This window comes from Rhinolophus ferrumequinum, chromosome 21, assembly GCF_004115265.2.
Source record: "Rhinolophus ferrumequinum isolate MPI-CBG mRhiFer1 chromosome 21, mRhiFer1_v1.p, whole genome shotgun sequence".
NCBI classification, from domain to species: Eukaryota; Metazoa; Chordata; class Mammalia; order Chiroptera; family Rhinolophidae; genus Rhinolophus; species Rhinolophus ferrumequinum.
Window position 1 is genome coordinate 37,258,704 of NC_046304.1, and position 24,469 is coordinate 37,283,172.

General features: G+C 39.6%; 5 protein-coding genes across 5 annotated transcripts; all 5 read right to left on the minus strand.

Annotated features, from left to right (window-relative positions):
- Positions 1 to 3,286: 3,286 nt before the first annotated feature.
- LOC117013720 (keratin-associated protein 9-3-like) lies at positions 3,287 to 3,706 on the minus strand. The gene has a single exon (XM_033091107.1). The coding sequence runs from the start codon at positions 3,704 to 3,706 to the stop codon at positions 3,287 to 3,289; it is 420 nt and encodes a 139-aa protein (XP_032946998.1).
- Positions 3,707 to 6,034: 2,328 nt separating this feature from the next.
- Positions 6,035 to 6,457, minus strand: LOC117013719 (keratin-associated protein 9-3-like). Its single transcript, XM_033091106.1, has one exon. It carries the CDS (start codon positions 6,455 to 6,457, stop codon positions 6,035 to 6,037), a length of 423 nt encoding a protein of 140 aa, XP_032946997.1.
- A 4,383-nt stretch (positions 6,458 to 10,840) lies between these two features.
- Positions 10,841 to 11,251, minus strand: LOC117013611 (keratin-associated protein 9-3-like). Its single transcript, XM_033090925.1, has one exon. The coding sequence runs from the start codon at positions 11,249 to 11,251 to the stop codon at positions 10,841 to 10,843; it is 411 nt and encodes a 136-aa protein (XP_032946816.1).
- A 4,159-nt stretch (positions 11,252 to 15,410) lies between these two features.
- On the minus strand, positions 15,411 to 15,848 carry LOC117013610 (keratin-associated protein 9-3-like). The gene has a single exon (XM_033090924.1). The coding sequence runs from the start codon at positions 15,846 to 15,848 to the stop codon at positions 15,411 to 15,413; it is 438 nt and encodes a 145-aa protein (XP_032946815.1).
- Positions 15,849 to 19,265: 3,417 nt separating this feature from the next.
- Positions 19,266 to 19,673, minus strand: LOC117013613 (keratin-associated protein 2-3-like). Its single transcript, XM_033090926.1, has one exon. The coding sequence runs from the start codon at positions 19,671 to 19,673 to the stop codon at positions 19,266 to 19,268; it is 408 nt and encodes a 135-aa protein (XP_032946817.1).
- Between the last annotated feature and the right edge of the window lie 4,796 nt (positions 19,674 to 24,469).

The following is a 24,469-nucleotide window of genomic DNA, read 5'->3' on the forward strand; positions in this document are numbered from 1 at the left end:
TGCCACCAGTACCAGGCCTAGGGTAGCTCCCCAAAAAGCCAGGAAACCCTGAGGTCTGCTGCCCACCTGCCTGCTTCCTTAAGGTTCAGCCACTGATAAAGCCTCATGGGGTATGCAAGTTGTGTGAGGCAGAGTGTCAGGGAGTCACTAGCGTTGTGGTCATCAGGTTAATGTGAATTCTGCTTTGGTGCCAGTGCTGAGCCGGGAGCTACTCAGCAAAAGTCTCAGAGAACACCAAGGCTAGTCACTGCCTGCCTGGGGCCCGTGGAGTCCGATAGTTTTTCAAGAAAAAGTGTAATGCAGGCGGAGCTGGCTGCTCAAGGAGAAAGTGCCTCAGGTATTGGGGGAGTTGGGTAGGGCTAGTTCCCAGGGAGTCAGCAGGGTGGAGCAGTAGAGCTTATCAGACCAATCGAATTCAGATTTGGCTATAAGCATTGGGGGGTGGGCTCAACACATTAAAGATGGTTGCTGCCTGCTGGTTGCATGGGAGGAGGAACCCTCACAGGGAAAATAGCAACTATTCTCCAGCCTTTGCCTTGAAGCCACACGCCTCAGTCTTCCCCAACCCCCTGTATGACTCTGATGGCCTCTGATGGCCCCCGAATCATCATCCCTCTGCTAGAGCCCAGGGTGAGTGAGTATGCATGCAGGCCCCTTAAGAGGACATCTAGGTTTCCCCCAGCCTTCTGTCCCACCCAGAGGGTAAGAATCCCCACTGTTTTTCACAGCCAGATATTGTGGGGGCTCCTCTTCCCAGCATCAGTACTGCAGGCTGGGGAGCCTGGGGTGGAGCTGGGGTACCTCGTTCCCTTGGGGGGACCCTCCTTGGCTGAGATATCCCTCCTGATTCTCAACCACCACATAGAGGTTTGGTGCCAGCCTGTTTTTCCTCTCTGCCCCTCCTACAAGTCTCTATGCGGCTTTCTTAGTATCCTTAATTATAAAACTTCTGTTCAGCTAGAATTCAGATGATTCTCCAGGCTGACTGTTCTGTAATTTAGTTGTAATTTTAATGTGTTCACAGAAGGAAGCAGGCACAGTGTTTATCTACTTCGCCATCTTGGATCTCTCTGGCAATTTTTTTATTGTCACCATTGTTTTTTGCCTTTTTCAGAATGTCATATAGTTGGAATTTTATCATATGTACCCTATTCAGATTGGCTTCTTACATTAAACAATATGCATTTAAGATTCTTCCATGTCTTTTTGTGGCTTGATAAACCATTTCTCTTTATCACAGCATAGATGGACCACAGTTGTATAGATGGACCACAGTCTGTTTATCCATTCACCTACTGAAGGACATCTTGGTTGCTACCGATTTTTGGCAGTTATGAATAAAGCTGCTATAAACATTTATGTGCAGGCTTTTGCATGGACATAGATTTTCAGCTTATTTGAGTAAATACTAAGGAACACAATTGCTGCATTGTATGGTAAGCCTATGTTTAGCTTTGTAAGAAAAAGCCCAACTGTCTTCCAAAGTGGCTGCACCATTTTGCTTTCTGACTAGCAATGAGTGAGAGTTCCTGTTGCTCCACCAACATTTTGCCAGCATTTGATGTTGTCATGGCTTTGGATATTAGCCATTCTAAGTGGTGTGTAGGTTGGGTTCTTTTTCACTCCCTTTTTCTTCCATTTAGAATGACCTTCAAGGCCCACTTCAAAGATTACCTTCCTTGTGAAGTCTTCCATGATGCTGCCCCCAACGTAGCCCCTACTGGTCCTGATGTGATCTCTTTCTTTCTGAAATCCTGTTTCAGATCCTTCTGTCTTCTTCTTTGCAGTCCACATAACCAAGATATTACTTTCCACAGCAGTGTCCATCCAAAGCATCTCCACAATTTCTGAGAGTTCCTGAGGCATTACTTTCTTATGGCTCCCCATGCTCTGTCTGGCTCCTGGGCTATCTGCATCTTCCCTTCAATCAACCCAGACATGAACAGCTCCTTCACTGGTTTTCACAGGAAAGTTGACCCACTCCAATGATTGTATGACAGCTTAATATGCAGGGATCATAGAGTAATATTCATGACCTCCTGAATAGATCTCTTTTCTTCTTTTTTCTCCTTACTCCCTTTCTGGAGTAAGAAATAGTCTTCTTTTTGTCTCACGTGTAATTATTTAACATCCTTCTCTTAAGCTCTTGGGGTTGCCAACATGCATATCCCATGTGGGTGAACCTATTATAAGTTGGATTATCAAGGCATATTGGTTACAAAATCATGGCTAAAGGGAAGCTTCTTGTACCAACTGTTAAGAGAATGCAATTTATCTCATCACATTGTTTGTAGCTATTTTCACAGATAAAGAGGCTGCCAAAAAATGTGTACACATTTTAAGAAAGGAAAAAAACTGTATTAAAATTGTGATACTTAATATATACTGATAACAAAAGATGAGTACAAATCATGTCTATATATTTTTTTTTGGCACCCCTGGTATATATTTTCTCTGTGGATAGCAAGGTCCTCAAGGATAAAAATTAATTCTTTACCTTTCTGATTTCCATAGTCCTGCTTTAGAAGTAGTAGTCACTAAATTTTATTGAATGAATGAGTGCACTATATATGCACTCTCTTTTAAAAAGAAAAAGCGTATTTCTTCCAAGTAGGCATTCTTGAATTATAAACAATCAACCCATTTCATGTACAAGTAGAAACATTGACCATGGTTTCTTTGCCCAGCATATAGCGTTTATTAAGAAAGGACAGAAGACACTGTATCACAAATATAATTGAAATAGCCAATAGGCAAGATCGTTATGATCCCCCCACCCCAAAAGGGATGGAATCACATGTTGAAATATGGAAAAGACTAGCCTACTTCTTAGAAGCTGAATATTGAGTGAAGAGCTTCATTCTCTCTGGTGACATCTGAGGAATGTCACTTGGCTATATTCTGGTGCCTTTAATGTTGGAAAAATTTTGAGGTAAACAGAAGCTAAAAATAGATCATAAAGCACGGGGAAATTAGACTTGGGGACAGTTCTCAAGGATAAAATCCACGCTATGGCAGTAATTTTCAACCCTGCAGGAAAATCAGAAATTGTATATCCAAAAGAATTTGATGATCAGCAGATGGTTCACAGAACTTCTGTGTCCGCAGTGGAGAGTCAAGGTGTTCATTGTGAAATGGAATCAGATAGAATTCATATACTTGTAGCCCCTATAACAGAAACCCAAATAGAAGTCTAAGAACTTGTTAGTGGTCCAGGGGTGGTTGAGGATATATACTGTTCATTGATACTGTGTCCCGGGAAACTGCAAATCAGCAACCTGGCTTTTTAGCAGGTGGGTTCACAGCAGGTGGGCTGGCAGCAGTAGCAGCAGCAGGCTGGGCGGCAGCACGACTGTCCACAGTAGGATGGGCGGCAGCAGGAGGCCTGGGCATGGTGCAGCTGGCAGCAGGTTGGGGGGATGCAGCTCACCACACAGCAGGGGGGCAGGCAGGTGTCCTCCACGCGGCAGTCAGGGCGGCACCACCTGGTTCGGCAGCTCACACCTCCACAGCCACACTCCTGGCCACAGCCGGTGCCATAGCCCATGCCACAGCCAGTCCCGCAGCCGGTCCCGCAGCCGGTCCCGCAGCAAATTGGCTGGCAGCAGCTTGGCTGGCAGCAGCTTGGCTGGCAGCAGCTGGAGCCACAGTTCCCTCCAGTGGAGCAGCTGGGAAATCCACAGAAGCTGGTGGTGCAGCAGGCCATGGTGTCAGGAGTTGGGTTGAGAGTTGGGTTGCTTGGAGGAGTTTTGGTGGTGACTTCTATGTCGGGCCTTTTATATATACTGGCCAGCTGCTATTTATACAATTCTTAACATATCTTCCTTGTTTTTGTTTAAATTTGTTCCTCAGTGGTCCTCTGATTGGCTTACATTTAAATACTAATGACACATTATGAGCAACAGTTTAGAAATTACTTTGTTTTATAGTTTCATCTGGACTCATCATATTGGTGGCTCCTTGGACTATGTTTGTGGTTTCCCGTGTTCACAGAGTCCTCCCATTTTAGTCCACGTCAACACCCTTGCTTTGTACAGGTGTTGATGTTTATTTCACATGACTCTGTCTAGATCTTTAAGGCTAAGGGTAATTGTGCTCTATTTTTAACTATTATGTTTTTCCTTCTGCATATACAGACTAAATTAAATTATCTTGAAGAATTTAGGACATCAGGACACCCACTGAATTGAAAGAGTACCTTCAGTTATGCATAATTTAGTTTCCAACTCATTTACTCCAACATCAAATCAAATGAGTATTCTAGTTCCTTTGATTCCACCAACTTGAAATGGGCAAATATTATTCATGTTCTAGGCCAGAAGTCTTCTCTTGTGAACCAAATGGCATAGTATATATAAAATTATACATTTCAGAGAAGAATAAAGTAGATGGCAGTGGACTCTTCAAAATGTCCTAACAAAATGTCCTAACTAAATGTCCTATCTAGCAGAGTGCTTAACTTCTGGTAGCACCTTAATAAATGTTTATTGAATATGATTTTGAAGGGGTGGAGTAAAATGCATGATTCATGGATTCCTGTTCCACTTATAAATGAATAAACAGAACTTTCAAGCTGTAGTACCTCTTATGAAGGAGTCTTTGTTACTGTCAAAAGAGACTAGGAAAATGCTGAATTTTTTTTCTACATTTGAACCAAGGCTCAGGAAGAAACATCGGTGAGTTAGGACATTTTGAAGAGTGCACTGTCTTCTACTTTATTCTTCTCTGAAATGTATAATCGTGTGTGTGTGTGTGATCTGTCATTGCTACCAATTAAATCTGAGAGGTAAGTGCTGGGAGCTTATAAATAACTAGGAAAATATTTTTCTTAAAGTGTCCTATATTTTGTCTTGTTGTATTTTGTATATTGCACTCAAATACTTAATGAAGAATTGGAAATTAATTGGTAAAAGGTATTTTGGTCTAGATTTGTGTTAACTTCTTAAGAGAACATCTTTCGAATTGGGTGACAAAGTGCAAAATATATAATCGTTTCAGATTTCTAATGCATGAGCCTGACAAATAGCGATGGTGGAACTCACTGGATATCTAAATAGCTATTTATTCTACTCTCATTTATACCAGTGGTACACCTTATACATACTTATAATAAATGGAGGTGAGTTTTGGTATTTGAAGCTTAGAGTATACTTTGGGGATCAGTGGGAAGAATATAATAGGCTAAAGCATAGGAATGAAACCTAATTGCTCTTGGGAAATAGATAGTATCTGATATATAGTATCTGGTAGGTATTTTAAAATCCATTTAGTAGGTAACACAATTTCTTTAGATATTGGGTATGCATGAAGAAGAACATTTAGTATAGTAAATGAAAGGAAATTAAAAATGGTAGAAGTACATCTAGGTAAAAATCCCACAGATTTGATCAACCTGAATATTTTAGCTAAAAGTGTCATTATTGGTCTAAACCTAACCATAATAGATTAGAGCATGTAATTATTTGAATAACTACAAGCATTATTTAATGCATGGAGCATTTTATTTGCTGATGGATGGAAGCACACTGTGATTTACATTTAATATTTCTGGTTTAGACTTTACGTTTATGCCTTAGGATTATTATCAAAGTGCCGATCCACCTTCATGAATTTCAGCTAAAAGTGGACAAGCTTAAAGATAAAAGAAAGAAAGTAACTCAGTTTGCTTTGCACATTTAAACATTTTATTTGAAGTTAACAGGGGATCAGGTCTGAAAATTGTGGGATCAAGAGAAAAGAACAGAGATATCACTGACGACCCTGATTGATACACGTTTTTACTGGGCTAATTCAGCACACACAAGAGGGTCCTACGTCTTTTATTTCTGAGGGGCTTAGAAACATCTTGATACTTAGTGTCCAAGTAAAATTGAACACTTCTTCAAAGATCAAGGCAGTTTTGCTATGCTTCTCCTTTCATTCTGAAGTAATCAGCACCTTGCTTTTAACAGGCGGACTAGCAGCAAGTGGTTGAGGAGATACACTGTTCATAGACACTGTGTCCTGGGCAACTGCAAATCAGCAACCTGGCTATTTAGCAGGTGGGCTCACAGCAGGTGGGCTGGCAGCAGTAGCAGCAGCAGGCTGGGCGGCAGCAGGACTGTCCACAGTAGGATGGGCGGCAGCAGGAGGCCTGGGCATGGTGCAGCTGGCAGCAGGTTGGGGGGATGCAGCTCACCACACAGCAGGGGGGCAGGCAGGTGTCCTCCACGCGGCAGTCAGGGCGGCACCACCTGGTTCGGCAACTCACACCTCCACAGCCACACTCCTGGCCACAGCCGGTGCTATAGCCCATGCCACAGCCAGTCCCGCAGCCGGTCCCACAGCAGCTGGTCTGACAGCAGCTTGGCTGGCAGCAACTGGTCTGGCAGCAGCTTGGCTGGCAGCAACTGGAGCCACAGGTCCCACCGGTGGAGCAGCTGGGAAATCCACAGAAGCTTGTGGTGCAGCAGGCCATGGTGTCAGGAGTTGGGTTGAGAGTTACGTTAAAAGAATTTTCTGAGTTTTGGCTGCACCTTCTATATCTGACCTTTTATATAGTCCCCAGAGCTACCTATTTTCCTAACATTTAGCATCTTTCCTTGATACTATTTGCAAAGTTAGTCTCTGATTGGCTAACACCGAGTTGTTTAGAAAGTTATAAATAGCATTTCAATAGCCTGCTTCGGTCATTACTTAATTAAGTCTCATTATGTTTCTTCTTTGCCCTCTGGATCAAGTGAAGGCTCATTATGGAAGCCAATCATGGCAGCACCTCTTTATGCCAGTCACGTGACAGACAAGACTTAGGCCAACCGCTGCCCTGGCTTCCTTTGTTTTACCTGTCCTTTGATAACCTTTCTCCCTAGGTGGTCACTCAATTAAAGTTCATGATTTCATAAACAAGTTGTTCAGACTTGGAAGAACTAACAGTGTCATCAAAGCATGAGCTATCACCTGATTCATCAACACCCAAAAGAAGTATGCCTTGGTATGATCAGAGTGTGCGAGTTATAGGATCCTCAGAGCTCTAACGGGCATTTTTGCTTTCAGTAATCCATGTACATATTCCCAACTGAGACGCTTAATGACTTTAGCTTGTAGGTTGTTTTCTGACTCTAATAAATTAAAAATATATTTTCCCTCCCTTCCCCAAAACACACACATCCCTTCCAAAACTAGGATTCCAGAGACAATCAATATTAAGTTTGGTGCATATTCTTCAATACCTTTCTTCCTGCTTTTTTATATTAATATATGTAATTTTTGCATATGGATATCCAGTTTTCCCAGCACCATTTGTTGAAAAGAATGTCCTTTCCCCTTGAATGGCCTTGGCACCCTTATTGAAAATCATTTGACCATATATGTGAGGGTTTATTTCTGGGCTTTCAAGGCTATTCTATTTGTCTATGTGTCTGCCTTTATGTCAGTAACATACTGTTTTGATTACAATAGCTTTGTAATATAGTTTTTAATCAGGAAATGTGATGCCTCCAGCTTTATTCTTCCTTCTAAAGATTGCTTTGGCTATTTGGGGTCTTTTGTGGCTCCATGCAAATTTTAGGATTTTTTTTTCATTTCTGTGAAAAATGCCGTTAGAATTTAGATAGGGATTGCATTGACTCTTTAGATCGTTTTAGGTAGTATGGACATTTTAACAATATTAATTCTTCCAATCCATGAGTAGTATGAAACCTTTCCATTTATTTCTTCAATTTATTTCATTAGTGTCTTATAGTTTTCAGTGTACAAATCTTTCACCTTTATGGTTAAATTTATTCCTAAGTATTCTATTCTTTTTGATATCACTGTAAATGGTATTATTTTCTTAATTTCTTTCTGATAGATTTTTGATAGTGTATAGAAATACAACTGATTTTGTATATTGACTGTATCCTGCAAATTTACTGAATACATCAATTATTTCTAACAGTTTTTTTGGTGGTGTCTTTAGGATTTTCTATACATAACATTATGTCAATTGCAAATACAGTTTTACTTCATTTTTTTCTGATTTGGATGCCTTTTATTTTTCTTGCCTAATTGTGATGACTAGGACTTCCAGTACTATAATAAATAGAAAAGGTGAAAGTGGGTATCCTTCTTCTTTTCTTGAACTTAGAGGAGAAGCTTTCAGTCTTTCATCATTGAATATTATGTCATGTGGGCTTTTCCATGTATGGCTTTTATTATGCTGAGGTAGTTTCCTTTTATTCCTAGTTTGTTGAGTTTTTTTTTTTTTAATCGTGAAAGAGTGTTTAATTTCATCAAATGTTTTCTCTGTATCTATTGAGATAAGTATGTGTTTCCCACCCCCCATTTATTCTGCTATATTATATATTGCATTTATTGATTTTCATGTGTTGAACCACCCTTGCATTCCAGGATAAAATCTTACTTGGTCGTGGTGTCTAATCTTTTTAACGGACTTTTGAATTCTGTTTGATAGTATTTTGTTGAGGAATTTAGCATCAATATTCATCAGGGATATTGACATATAATTATCTTTTCTTGTAGTATCTTTATCTGATTTTGGTATCAGGGTAATGCTGGCTTCATAAGATGAATTCTGAAGTGTTCCCTCCTCTTCAGTTTTTTGGAAGAGGTTGAGAAGGATTGGTGCTAATTTTTCTTTAAATGTTTGGTAGAATTCATCAGTGAAACCTTCTAATACTGGGATTTTCTTTGTCGGGAGGTTTTTTTTATTACTGATTCAATCTCCTTGTTAGTTATAGACCTGTTCAAATTTTCTATTTCTTCATGATTCAGTTTTGATAGGAATTATCCATTTCATCCAAGTTATACAACTTGTTAGCCTATCCTATACATATTTCTCATTCTTTTAAATAGCTATGCTGTATTCCAGAGTTAATGAAAATCAAGTTTATTTAATCATCTCACCACACTTTATTTAATCATCTCCTATTGATAAATTCTCAATTGTTTTTAGTTTGTGCTTTTGAATTAAAAAAAATATATATAGAATTTTAAGCTGAAAGTGACTTTAAACAGGTCCAGAGTTAGGTAGTTAGAGGTGGTCACATGATGTAGGGGACTGAGTTCTTAACTGAGAATTAAATTACATTAATTAAACTAAGTAGGCTTCTCAAACTGGTTCTACCATTTTCTGACTGTGAACCTCAGCTTAATCCCTCTAAACACTGGCTAATTCATCTGTAAAATGAGATGATCTCTCAGACACCTCCAGGGCTGAAACTGTGTAATTCCTCTACCAGATCATTCATTCCTTACGGGCATGACTTACCCATGTCTGGTTCACTGTGGTATCCTACATAGTATATTCTGCACCATCTTGCAGGTAGATGTTCAGTCAATGCTTATTGAATGAAAGAGGGAGTGAATGATTAGCAGTGTATGATAATGATAAATGGCCAGATTTGATTTTTACCAGTCACTTGTCATTTTATTTTATATTTTTTGCTCAGCAGGAGCTGTTAGGTAGTAATACCTGAAAGTGGTCAGTAGTCAGAATCAAAGGGGCAAGAGGACAAAATGTCTTCATTTCTGTTCTGTTGTTCAAGGGGTGTTTTCTGGATTGGATCACGTCTCTAGGTGCTACTATGTCAGGGAAATTGATTCTTTATTTACATCTTATCCTTTATTCCCACTTTCTGATTACTTGATTTTCATTAACCCTTGAATGAATAAAGCATTGTAATGTTAACCAAAGTGATATTCTTAATTAAAAAGATTCCCTTTAGTCTCCTCCAGTTCTAATTCCAAGGAACCATGAATTAATCCTGATCCTTTCCCCCAAACGACCCAAATTTGTGAAGCGTTCTGTAATACTGTGTTTAAATATGTATAGATTCATTGTATATGTGTATTACATATAAATGCATGTATATGTACAACAAATATGTGTGCATTTCTAAGTACACATTTTAAACCAAAGTGGATAAATCGATTCTAAAAATAGAGCAAAATCTTTATTATCCTCACTTTCAGTTTAAAAATGGGAAAACAATGTTTTTGGAGTAAAAAAATCTCCATCTAATTGAAAGCATATTCCCTCAGAGAGGCTTCCCCAACTTCCCGTATCTTGCTTTACTCTGCAAGGCTACATGTAAAGGGAAGAGTGATTTTCTAGTATTCATTACCATTGTTTGAAGAGGGCCTGAAAGAGCATTCCTCTAACAGACATGAAAAAAATAAGTCATACTCTGGCTCTAGAATCAGAGGTGCCAGCTTTCTTGTTGTGAAAGTACTGTGCGAGGTCAGGATATGGTCATAGAGCTGTGCCATTTCTGAGGCCCTAGAACTGCCTTTACTATATCCTTTTATGGGGATAAACTTCGACAGGATCTGATCAAATTTCCTAACATGGCATAAGGAGAGGAGTGTGGGGTAGCAAAACCAGATTAAAATATTTTGTATGACTTTCTATGAAATATACCTCATGAGCCCACTCAATGAAAAAAAAAGAGATATGTTTGCTGTACCAAATAGATATAATTTATTAGACCGTGATATATTATTCCCCTTTCATAGGAAGTGCAATCTGCAGGATGGTGGAGTATCGGAGGTGAATATGTTTGAGGACAGACTGTTCTTCCGTGGCCTTCGCAGCACTGAGCCATACAGGATAGGATCAAATACTTGCTGAAGGTCAATCCCAAGGCAAATTGGTTTTCCCATTTCTTCACTCAAGTTTGTATTTTGGCAGCCTCAGTGGGGAAATCAAGGTCTGTGAGGCACAAATATTTGGTAACCCACACAACAAAAGCCAAGTAAAAGTTCAAGAATTTGTTAGTGGTCCTGGGGTGGTTGAAGATAATTAGTTCATAGATTGAGCTGGAATTTGAAACTTGAAGTTGAAAATCAGCAGCTTGGCTTTTTAGCAGGTGGGCTCACAGCAAGTGGGCTGGCAGCAGTAGCAGCAGCAGGCTGGGCGGCAGCAGGACTGTCCACAGTAGGATGGGCGGCAGCAGGAGGCCTGGGCATGGTGCAGCTGGCAGCAGGTTGGGGGGATGCAGCTCACCACACAGCAGGGGGGCAGGCAGGTGTCCTCCACGCGGCAGTCAGGGCGGCACCACCTGGTTCGGCAGCTCACACCTCCACAGCCACACTCCTGGCCACAGCCGGTGCCACAGCCAGTCCCGCAGCCGGTCCCACAGCAGCTGGTCTGACAGCAGCTTGGCTGGCAGCAGCTGGTCTGGCAGCAGCTTGGCTGGCAGCAACTGGAGCCACAGGTCCCACCGGTGGAGCAGCTGGGAAATCCACAGAAGCTAGTGGTGCAGCAGGCCATGGTGTCAGGAGTTGGGTTGAGAGTTTTGTTGTTAAGAGAAGCTTTTGAGTTTTGGCTCTGACTTCCACATTGGGCCTTTTATAAGCCTTGGCCAGTTGTTGTTTACGTAATTCCCAAAGTGTCTTCCTTGTTTGTGTTTAACTTGTTTCTGAGTGATAATTGCCCTGTCCCTGAGTTATTTGTTCAACATTCTGAAAGCCTTTAAAAGTTCATTTTAGTTGGTCCTCAATAGGATTCTTTACCACAATCAAGGAGTCATTAGCATTCATTGAGTACATCACCCCTAATTTTTCATATTTGTTAAAATTTTCTCATTGCTCAAAGGATAATTGACTGATGCCTCACCTGTAAGGGGCGTCACTATTACTCAACGCTGACCCTCATAATTGAGCTCTTGGGTCTCACATGACAGGTAAATTCTCAGCAATTGGGCCTCCAGTGTTGACTGCTGCCCGCTCTCTGCCTTTCTCACCTTTACTTTGCCAGAGAAGCAAAGTGATTCAGCTGCCTGGAAAGGGATGCTTTCATCGAAGGCTGGGAAATATGTATGAATTGTTACTGATAACATTTTTGGAGCACTTATTACGTGTCCAAACAGTTCTGAGTACTTTGCTTGCATCAATTCATTTAATTTTCACAGCAATCCTACGGGGTAGGTATCATTGCTGCTCCATCATCCATGAGAGGAAACAGAGCCAAAAACAGATTTAAGTAATTCACACAAATTCACACTAACAAAGCCTGAATCTGAAATTGAACCCTGCCGTCTGACTCCAGACTAACCTCTTTAAACCACTGCCGTCAATTCCCTAATTTCCATGTGAACAGGTGTTCTAGGGAAAATCAACGGGTGAAAGCAAGATGTGAAAACTTGCCCCCTTTCTTGCAGACTTTCTGAGAGCAAAGGGAAGGAGGGCAGAGCTTAGGGTGAGTAATATCACTGTTTGTTAGAGATTTCTCTGGAGGTTTTATTTTATTTTTAACTGCCTAATAAACATACTTCAAGAATATCTTAAGTGCTAAAAGAATTAACCTACTTGACTTGTGACTTCATTTAATCTTTGATTTTTTAGGATATTCTATAGATTTAAATAGATTTAAATGTTGTTTGCTTAAAATTGAGGTATAATTGACACATGACATTGTATTAGTTTTAGGGATACAACATAATGATTTGATAAATGTATATATTGTGAAATGATAACCACAGTAAACTTAGTTAACATCCATTACCTCACATAGTTACTATTTTTTTCTTGTGATGAGAGTAAATGTTCTTAACTACACAAAAAAAATCACACTCTTAATATATTAATATGGAGTATGTGGCATACTGTAGCATGTTAGGTCTGCAGTCTCCAGTTTACTTAGATGTCAGAGACTAATCCAATGAGCTGGAAATTTTATATGTTTTGATTGAGGCAAATGAGGGTGAATTTGAAGGTTTTGTTTAGGTGCAATGAAAGGTGACCTGGCCTCCACGGGGTATGGACTCTGTTACAGGGAAATGGAAGTTAAAATGCCGCTCACAGAGTATGAACCGAACACCAAGTGTTAGTTCGGCTTCTCCAGAAACGACAGCTTTGAGATCACAGCATTACTCTTCCCAACTCAGAATTAAGACATTTTCAAATCCCACATTAAATGTGAATGAAAAGGTTTGGTTCTTTGTGATTTTTTGGTGCTTCTCCTTCAGCAAATCTACATCATTGATTGGCTAGTTTTTCCACCTTAGATGTTTGAAATTATGGGTTTGTCATTGCTACACTCTCAGGAGCTAATTCATATCTGAATGCAGCAGAATTGTTGATACTAAAATTATTTCTCTCCCTTTGCCCAGAGTTCAAATGTTTTAGGAGTTGAGCTCCCTATTGCTAACGGCACTGGAGGTAGGGTTGTATATCAGGTTCTTATTCCTGTGCTTTTCTACTGCAGCACTGTTTTCAACATCTCCCTCAGGGCAAACTTTCACTCAGTTTTCATGTTTCTGATCTTTAGTGCCCTTAGAGAATTATTAAGAATAAGATGTTTTAGTCAGTGTTCTCCAGAGAAATAGAACCAATAGGGTGTAGAAATATGTAAAAATAGAAACATATAAAAATATTTATTATGAGGGATTGGCTCACACAGTTACGGAGGCTGAGAAGTCCCACCAGGGCACTGAAGTCTGAGGGAAGGAGAAGATGGATGTCTCAGCTTGAGCAAGAGGGCAAATTTGCCTTCCCTCTGCCTTGTTTTGTTTTACGAGTATTCAGGCTCTCAAAGGATTAACTGGTGCCTGGCCTCATTTGTGAGGGTGATCCATCTTCTTTACCTAGTCTACAGATCAAATGCTAATCTCCTCTGGATACACCCTCACCGGCACACCTAGAAATAATGTTTTCCCAGCTGTCTGAGTATCCCTTAGCCAATCAAGTTGACACATAAAATTATCATCACATAAGGTATGGGGCTTAAAATTGGAGAATTCTACTCCTCTGCCACAGAATTAAGACTAATCTGAACATCCCCTCAACTTCCCTAAATAAATTTTAAAAATCAAGTTCTTTCCCCCCATCACTTAATTCCATTTCTTCTTGATTGGTTCTCATACAAACGGAGTAAGAAGTTATGATTAGTTGTGATCAGTGCAACCACCACACTTTTCTCCAGTTTCAAAACTTTTTCATCATCCCAGAGGAAGACCTAATAACTTTTAAGTAGTCACTTCCCTTTCCCAACTACCTCCAGCTGTCAGCTCACCACGTTGATTTTAAGACCCCAGGGATTTTATCCATTAGAATGGAAGCTCCATTACGTGTCTTTTTTCTCATCCTTGCTTCATTCTAGAACTATCTGGAGAGTAGAATAAGAAGTGGGAGAGTGCACGCCAACATCATGTTCATTTAAATCCATTCCTGTAACAGACATTTATTTTTTACTTCACAATTCATGAGAGAGTCATATAGGTATTATAACAACATCAGTTGAAATTCCCTGTAGTAATTTTCTAAAGTATATGTTGAGAAACACTAGTGTTAAAGGATGTTAGTTGGTGATAAGTGAATAGATTAAATCAGTTTGGGAGTGATGGTTATGGAGTTTCCTTTTTACCAGACATCTCGGTCTCTTTAATATTCTAATGTGCTTTTTATATAAACCTGCAAGATGGTGGTAACACATGGAATGATATTTGACGACTGAATATTTTTTCTTCTTTGGACATCTGAAGGAACTAATTGTCAGTGTGTCACCTGTTTAGGAAATGACCAACTACCTTATGCCTGAAAGGGACATTATAAGTACTAAAACTCTATTCTCTCATTTTCCATTTTAGAAATAGGTGCCCAGGTAGGTGAAGAGATTGCTTAAGAATTCGTGGATTCTTAGTTATGGGGCAGGGTCTGGAACTCAGGATGCCTTTACATTTTATGTATTATTGTAAAATCTGTGTTTACTGCTTTCCCAATTATGCATTACCCTTTTTATACCCTTGATGATTGAAAGAGTTGCATGTGAATGAATCATATATGAATGAAATGAATGGATTTGGCAACATTCTCAAGAAGCTAAATGCCATAAAATTCCTTTTTGTAAAACTGATCTTCTGGAACACCCAGCCCATCGATTGCATATTTGAGGCCCTCAGGAAATAGTTCATAAATACTGATGTATTCTTTGAACCATACATTTTGGCTGTAGAATATTGGACCATTTAATGATAAAACAAAGGAAAACCACCTTTTAAAGGCAATTATTGAAGGTACAGTAATAAAGAAAAACCATAGTGCCATGCCACATTTATTGAGATTTTGAAAAATCCCGGTACCCCAATATCAATAACAAGTTCCAAAGAAAAGCTATCTCCAGCAATGACTTCATCAGTGAAGGGTGAAACATTTAATTAAATCTCAAACTCAATGAGCTGTTGAAATATTTCAGGTGATATTTATGGTAATGTATTCTACACACCCTTTTCACATTGTAGAACTTCTGTTGATATCCTGGTCTATGAAATATTTTTGGTCTTCTATAATAAATTAATTGACATTTTAGGGAAATTATGTAGCCATGTGAGAAGCTGGGTTATGGTTATATCAGAACTCAGAAGTTTGTTGGTATGCTATATTGGTGAGTTTGGATGTGCCATTTTCTCAGGATTCCCTTCAGAAGGAAGTTTTCAACAGGTGGACTGGCAGCAGGTGGGCTCACAGCAGGTGGGCTGGCAGCAGTAGCAGCAGCAGGCTGGGCGGCAGCACGACTGTCCACAGTAGGATGGGCGGCAGCAGGAGGCCTGGGCATGGTGCAGCTGGCAGCAGGTTGGGGGGATGCAGCTCACCACACAGCAGGGGGGCAGGCAGGTGTCCTCCACGCGGCAGTCAGGGCGGCACCACCTGGTTCGGCAGCTCACACCTCCACAGCCACACTCCTGGCCACAGCCGGTGCTATAGCCCATGCCACAGCCAGTCCCGCAGCCGGTCCCACAGCAGCTGGTCTGGCAGCAGCTGGTCTGGCAGCAGCTGGTCTGGCAGCAGCTTGGCTGGCAGCAGCTGGAGCCACAGGTCCCACCGGTGGAGCAGCTGGGAAATCCACAGAAGCTAGTGGTGCAGCAGGCCATGGTGTCAGGAGTTGGGTTGAGAGTTGGGTTGCTTGGAGGAGTTTCTGAGTTAGGGCTGCTTGTTCCACTCAGGTCTTTTATAGGCCTCGGCTAGTTCCTGAGTTTGTGACGAACAGCATTTTTATATTGTTACACTTTAAACAAGCCTTCCCAGGGCCCTCTGATTGTTCAAATACTGTGTTATTTTAAATACTGCATCTCCAAATGAGTTTTCCTTATTGCTCAGCTAGGACTCACCAAGTGTGTTTCGTAGCCCTTGGTAGAATTGTTAATGTAGTTTCCAAACAATGTAATTTTCACCTGACAAAGTGACTCTCGCTCATGAGATGATGTGATTTTGGGGTCATATTTACCAAAACTCAAGTCTCCAAAAAAAAAAAAAAAATTAACCATTCACTGTCCTTCATGTAAGGTTATCTTTATATTTTTTAGATAAATAAGAATAAGTGAATGAACTAATCAGAAACAGTTTTGGAGACAAAGAGGAAAAACTGAGGGTTGCTAGATGGGCGGCAGGGGTGGGGGATGGGGGGGAGGGTGAGGGGATTGGAGGGCAGTCGGTGACCACAGGATGGCCACGGGTTTGAAAATTAATCTGGGGAACGTAATTTGGTGGTTACCAGAGGGTAAGGGGGTTGGGGGGTGGGGGATGAGGGTGAGGGGGATCAAATGTATGGTGATGGAAGGGGAGCTGACTCTGGGTGGTGAACACACAGTGTGATTTATGGATGATGTGATACAGAATTGCACACCTGAAATCTATGTAATTTTACTAACAATTGTCACCCCAATAAATTAAAAAATAAAATTAAAAAAAAAAGAAAAAAAGAATATAGTCTCTGTAATCCCAGATAAAATCTCTGATAAAGTTCACATTCATAGGAATTCATAGATCTTTCCAGAAATTGGATATCGCCAATTTCTATACTTTTCTCCTGAACTTCACATACTCAGCCTTGAGGAAACATTTATCACGCAGATGGATATATGGAACAAAACCTGTCCATTCCAATTTACTGTGGATATTTTGTTAGCACTAATTTAAAATAAGGGCTAAAATCTATATCCAGTAATTAGGGAAATGATCACAAAAAATTTTAAGTGTAATTTATATCTCTCTATAACACATGAAAATCACTACTATATGGATTATCTGGACAGTATTTATTTCTCAAAGGTGGGATTCATTTCAGTTTACATCATTTTATGTAACTACACCTTGTATCTTATGAAAGGATATCAGACCAAAGAGCACAACCATTGAATTTATAAAGGGGAACCAATAAAAGCAAAAGCAGGAATTTGGAAATACTTTTTCTGGTCACAGTGCTTAGGAGGCAGGTTAGGAAATGGGTGATCAAATATTGTTCAATAAGTATAAATGCAAAAAGATTAAAATCAATTTCAGCACAATAAAAATGGAAACTGGTGGTTGCTAAAAGAAAGCATGTGATTTTTCATTGGAAGTTTATGGTTACATGGAGGAAAATGAAAAAAACAGTCGTGGCCAAAAGAATACTATTGCTGCTTGTTGTAGGCTGAGTCCTCACTTCTGATCATGAAGCACATAGTTCGCTTTTATGAGTTAGAAGTGTTAGTTCATACAGTAATAGAATTAAAATGGAGTCATGACACTGTCAGCAAAGATGTTCATGTCATATGATACATATGCAGGTATGAAGTTGAAAAATGGATAGATGGAATCATCACATATTGGATTTCAAAGACTTAAGAACTCATCTTGTCCAACCACTTAATTTTATAGGTGTAGAAACTGACATCGTTCTTTTTATAAATAGCACATGTTTATTAAATTCTATTATGCACGAAGCACTAAAGGGTTATGCAGAAAGCAAAACCCAATTTGCCTGCCTCATAGCTTGCTCTAGTGTACAAATCAGTGTAGTATTGATAGGAGGGAATTCATTAAGGAAAAGAGTCAAATATAGACCCATTCAACCTCAAAGTTCTAAACGGGAATATTGATGTTGTTTGAACTACTTTTAATTTCCTCTTAGCATCAGTTGAAGTTAGAATACTATTGAGTCTAACTAAGAATGGCTGCATTTTGGAGAGATTAGTGACTTGATCTATTCATACAGCCAGTACACAGCCAGTAAAGCTGGGTATCAAACTCCTATCCTTTATTCCTAGGTCAGTTCATTTTATTTTATCCCATGCTGCTTTCCAAGATCAATTAGAGGTAGTAAAATTCTTTGTCTCCTATTTTTAAAAAGTATTTTATAGTAGCTAAAGAATAGAAATATTAGTGGCAGGCTGAATACATTATGGAGTAGTGATTTTAAACATATAGTAAATAAGCATAAATATGCTAAAATTCTTTCAAGTGTCTTCTGACCAGATGAGTTTCCCCTGGACCTTCAATAAATTACATTTGTTTCCTAATGGTTCCTCCCATTCAGATTGGTTAAAATCCCTTCTGAATGTCTATGTCTGCCATACTCTTTGTGTCTTCTTTATGCCATGGCCATCATCTTAGTTCAGATCTTACTGTGTATCACTTGGACCAGGGCAATGGCCTCTTGATTTGTTTCTGTATAGTCATTATATGTCTAGCTTTGGCCTTCTGTTTTTATAAGCAGCGACCATAGGAATCACCCCAATGCCCAACTCGTGTCCTGCCATTCCCCTGCCCAAAGGCTTTCAATGGATTCTTAGTGCTTATTGCTTTAAGGGCATACTCATTTGGTTAATATTCAAAGCACAGAAATTTCCCACTATTACTCTACATATCTCTAGTGATCCCATGTAACTATCCTCTGAACAACTTCTCTATACTTTTGTGCATACTGTTTCCATTGTTGAGAATGCCATCTTCTTTCAGATCTGTACCCCGAAATCTTGATCTTTATAAAATGTTAGCTTCTCCTTTCAATCTTTCTTGTTCCCCCCAATCAATGACTTCTCTGTTGATACCCTACAGTGTGTTGTACTTTTATTTTTCTATATTCCAATTGTTAGTTGAGTTATTGTGAATTTGATTCAACTCCCTGGAAGTTTCTTGAAGAGGGAAACATTTTTAACTCAATTTAAAATTTTAGTGTATACCATACTGTCAATAACTTGCAGATGGTAGGCAATCAGCATATTTTGGTTGTATTAAAATTTAATGAAAATAATTAGAGTGAACAAATAAAACCAAAGCTGTGTTTGCTAGGCCAAAGAAGAGAAGTTTATTAGAAAACAAACATGCCAGAAAACCTAAGATCTAAGATTTGCTACCATTACAAAGACTTGAGAACAGCCCAAATCTTAATACATGGCTCTGGATCTTCATGCAACCCCTGGTTGACTTGGGGTCTTGATGGCTCAGGGCAGGAGGTTTCTTGGGTAGAGAAATTGGAGTATGAATTTTTCAGAAGGTTGATTATTTGCCCTCAGCAGTTAGTACATGGCTCAGCAGCAGCAGGAAGGGTAGGTCCTGCAGGTGCTGCGGCAGGGCGCTGGCTGGCAGCAGGGGGGCCGGCAGCAGGGGGCCTGCACACAGATGGGCTGGCAGCAGGTGGAGGCCCAGCAGCAGGGGCGGCAGACCACGGCGGTGCAGGACGTGGGGCAGCAGGCGATGGGGCGGCAGCAGCCCTCCTGCAGGCCGCACGGGTCACAGCAGATGGGCCTGCGGCAGGGCTCGCAGATGGGGCGCGTGCAGCGGGTCACGCAGGTCACGGGGCGGCACACGGTGGTCTGGCAGGTGCAGGGGCGGCAGCAGCAGGGGTCGCGGCAGCAGCAGGGCTGGCAGCAGCAGGGCTGGCAGCAGCCTCCCCCACAGCCTGAGGAGCAGGTAGAGCCGCAGCAGGAGCCGGACATGGTGGTGTCTGGAGCTGGGTTGGGTTGGGCTGGCGAGAGGAGATAGGTGTTCTCAGGTGTGACTGTCTCCCTCCCTTCCGGCCCTTATATACCCTGGCCTGGTGCTGATGACCCCTCTTGTTTGTCTTTTGGCCAATTAAGTAGAATTATGTTTTCACTAATGGTTGCATAGCTCATAACATACTCATGGACTCATTAAGTAACTCTTGTTGCATCCCTAAATATGAGTGTATTTGTGCTATTCATCCTCAAAATCTAAGCCCTCACAGGCATTTAAGTGACAGCACTTCTTGATACTCATTTTGAGTAGATAGCACCTGATCGATCCTGGGAAAGATGGTTCTAAAGCAACTGTAATTTTTTAAAGAAATTAAATGTAATATAGGGATTCTAGAGCAATGACTAAATCCTATCTTTGACCCCCAAGAGATCCTCTGAAAAGCCTACATGGCAATCAGACATCCTTTGGTGTGGATTCTTTAGGACTACACGTCACTTGATGTAATGAAATGTGTATGCCTTGTGTAGAACTGCAGCTCCTATAAGGGAAAGACAAAAAGGTTATTTTTGTAAATCAGGTTAAGTATTGGAATACAACATCCGAGCCTGCCATCCATTGTTTTTCCCTTTTTTCCAGTTCAGGTTGTGCGTATGTCTGGTCCTTCTGGTCACAGAATGTTGATCTTTTCTCTGAGACATTTTTTATACTTGCCTTTCTTGTGTATGTGATAAATAATCACATAATGAGAAGTTCTTTCTTAATTTACCTTGACGTGGTACTATGACTAAGAATAACAAGATGGAGGTTTTTTCCCAAGACACTGCAAACATACGCAGTGCATTGTTCAGAGGAGGTGCGTTGGGAGACCACACAGCTGTTCTGGGCGGCGCTGCTAGAAGTGTGATGGGGTTGCTTCTTCGGAAAGCATCCAGAGTCAGTTGAGGAATTGCAGGGGAGACGGTCTCATTAGTTTTCAGCTTCACCCCTCCTATTATTCACCAGACAGGACTCGGGGTCACTTTCGGGTGATTGCCATCATTTCAAAGACTGCCTTGGGCCCGAGCAGCTAGAACTCTCTAAATGGAATTTCAAACATGACTTCAAAACTTTAAAAGGCATGTAAATTGACTGGACATATAGTCCCAGCTGGGGAAACCAAGGAGGGAGAAATCAAGCAGTCTCATTGACGAAGACCTTCAACTCATATTTCACGTTTTTTTCTCTTGTCCATGTACACACGTGATCCTTTCAAAGCAGTAACCAGAGCCTAGATAAAAACTTGTATATTCTGCTTTTTCTTTTTTCCTCCTAACTTGATTGAGATATAATTGATGCATACCATTGTCTAGGTAAGATGTACATTGTGATCATTTGACACCTGTATATATTGCAAAATGTTCATCACAACAAAGTTAGTCAACATATTCTTCTCCTCACATAATTATTTTGTTGTTGTTGTTGTTGTGATGAGAACATTAAAGCTATAGTTTCATAGCAACTTTTAAGTGTACAATATAGTATTGTTAACTCTAGTTATCATGTTGTACCTTAGATCCTAGAATTTATTCATCTTATAACTATAAGCCTGTGTCCTTTGACTAACATCTCCCCATTTCCCCTACCCATCAGCTGCTGTCAACCACCTCTCTATTCTCTGTGTCTATGAGTTGGAAATTTTTGATTCCACATATAAATGAGATTATACAATATTTGTCTTTCTCTGTCTCACTGATTTCCCTTAGCATAATGCCCTCAAGGTCCATCGATGTTGTCACAAATGGCAGAATTTCCTTCCTTTTATGGCTGAATAATATTTCATTGTATATATGTATAGATAGATATAGATCCCACATTTTCTTCAGCCATTCATCTGTCATTGGACATTTAGGTTGTCTCAATGTCTTGACTGTTATGAATAATGCTGCCAGAACATGTGAGTACAGATATCTCTTTGAGATAGTAATTTCATGCCCTTCGGAGATATACCCAGAAGTAGAATTGTTGGATCATATGGTAATTCTATTTTTAATTTTTGAGGAGTCTCCATGCTGTTTTCCATAGTGGCTGTAGTAATTTACACTCTCACCAACAGTGCAGCAAGGTTTCCTTTTCTCCACATCCTCACCAGCATTTGTTATTTCTTATCTTTCTTATAATAGGTGTGAGATGGTATCACTTTGTGGTTTTGATTTGCATTTCCCCGATGATTAGTAATGTTGAGCACCTTTTCTTGTACCTGTTGACCATCTGTATCTCTTCTTTGGAAAAATGTCTATTCAAGTCCTCTGCTTATTTTTTAATTGGATTGGTTTATTTTTTGCTGTTGAGTTGTAGGAGTTCCTTATTTATTTTGAATATTAACCCCTTAGCAGACATATGGTTTGCAAATATTTTCTCCCATTCAGTAAGTCGCCTCTTCATTTTGTTGATTGTTTCTTTTAATGTGCAGAAACTTTTTAGTTTGATGATTTTTGCTTTTGCTTTGCTCTTTGCAAGGCACATTTTATCATAATCAATTTTTCATGTTGTTTAGGGGGATCTTCATGATGATCACATTTTGTGCAAAGGGAGCCCCTTTGGAAGATAACATGTTAACAAGACCAATTTCTCTGCTTCAAACACTTCTGACCAAAGTCATTCCAAAGAGATTTTCCCCTCCAATTTATAAAGATCCACACAGATAGAGTCCATGAGTCCCTCAGTAAGCAATTTTAGTGTTCATTCAGTCTAAGACACTTATCCCCATCCCATAGCCAAACTTCATTCCAGGCAGAGAAAATAGAATCGTGTTTCAGTAATTCATGCCAGAACTCTGTAATTTGACACTGGAGGCAAGTCATATGCTATGCTTTGATGACACTTACCCTAAAATCAGACAGCACTCATTCAAAACTTTGCCACTTACTGGCTGAGTGTCTTGGGCCATGGTGGATAATAACAGTACATACCAGGGTTGTGAGCATTAAATGAACTGATATTTGTCAAACACTAAGAACGGTGCCTGGCACTTAGTGTCTTGCATTTGTTAAGTAAATAATATATATTTTTAAGAGGTCATGTAATATTGGTGCCTTATAAACTCTACATTTTGAATTTAGAACAAAGATTCATGTATTTGATATGGCAAATGACCAGGTCTCTGATCAGTCACCACAGAATACATATTAAATAAGTTTATTCAGTAGGGAATTTTATTAATAGCATGAAATGAAATAAAAATACCAGGAAGGAAAATATAGAACTCCCTCTTTTTGAACACCAATCTCTATAAAGGGGAGTCAGGCTATTGTTGTAGAACTGACAAGGAGAATATGTGTCAGAATTGTGGGTAGTGGCACGAACTCTATTGCGAACCCCACCCCACCACCATCAAACGCAGAGTGAGTGAGGTCTTAGAAACCATCCTTTAAAGATCCTTCAAACTAATTTAGACAGATTCCTAGTGGGGATGGGCAACATATTTTGAGTAACAAATGCTAGGGCTTTGTTTACCAGTATTGTTCAACAATCATATTCTGAACAAATTTTAACATGAAAAATACTGCTTCGTGTTTTCAATTCTTAATTGTCTATAGATGGAGAAAAACAATTGTACACATAGTTCAAAACACCTCTTATGGTATGCAGTTGAGATGATCCTAAAATATTTTAAAAATGAATTCAATGTCTAATAATTTGATCGCATTTTAAAGGTATCAGAGAAGTCCATTACATATAACACAGTGGTGTTCTCTCCTATATATAATAAAAGGCTTCTTTACAAATGTAACAGCTGCTGTCTAATTTATCTGTTTAAATCCATTTAGACTTTCATAGGTAGGTTTTTAAAAGCAGAGCATAACCTGGAGAAAGATTTAAATATTTTTCCCAAAGTTGATATAGATTTTAGACAGTACATTTCATGAAAAATAAAATATATGTTCATTCAAAAAATTATGTCATTAAGAAAAATATAAAGAAGGAAATGAATATTATTCCCATTTACTCTTAGATTTTGTTGTATAATATTCCAGATATATATATATATACACACATATATATATACATATATATACATATATATATGTGTGTATATTTATATATTTTTTTTGGCATAAAACACACCTAAAGCATTTTTCCTCACAAAATAGTTTAGTATTTTATGGCTTACTTAATTTTTACTTGAATATGTATCAGCACAATTGCATAATGTTTCCTAATAGGTTTACAGTCTTCAACTATTTTTAACTAGTGTTGGCATTTCTTCTATATTTGTATTTCTTATGTATGTACTCTTTGACTTTTTTCTTATTTATATTTCACCTCCCTACGTAGATTATAACCTCTTTGAAGCAGGAACCCTCTTTTATCGGTTTATATTCCCTCAGGGTGGTCAACCCAGTTCCTGATTCATAGTAGATATTCGATAAACATGTGTAGAGTGACAGCAATTGATTCATGTCCTTGGAAAATGCCATTAATGCCCGATTCCTGAGCACAAAGATAAGTAGCCCTCAAGAGTCAGTGTAGATTTAATATCCACAAGAATCAACATTGTGAATAACATGCTAAGTAACGTCGGATCTGTCACATATGGAAGGGAGTGCATTATCCGAGAAGTAGTTACTCTTGGCCGTAGAAGACACAGAGCTCCTTTGGGCAGAAGAACCTGTCTCGTACCACATAAGAGGAAGTGTTGGACTTAAAGGCCTAATGTCAGGGGGCTTTCATTCTCCTGGGTTTTTCTCGGAACACTGGTGACTATAATTATATCAGTAAGAACTTATTTAATCATTCATTACTCATTGCTCCTCAG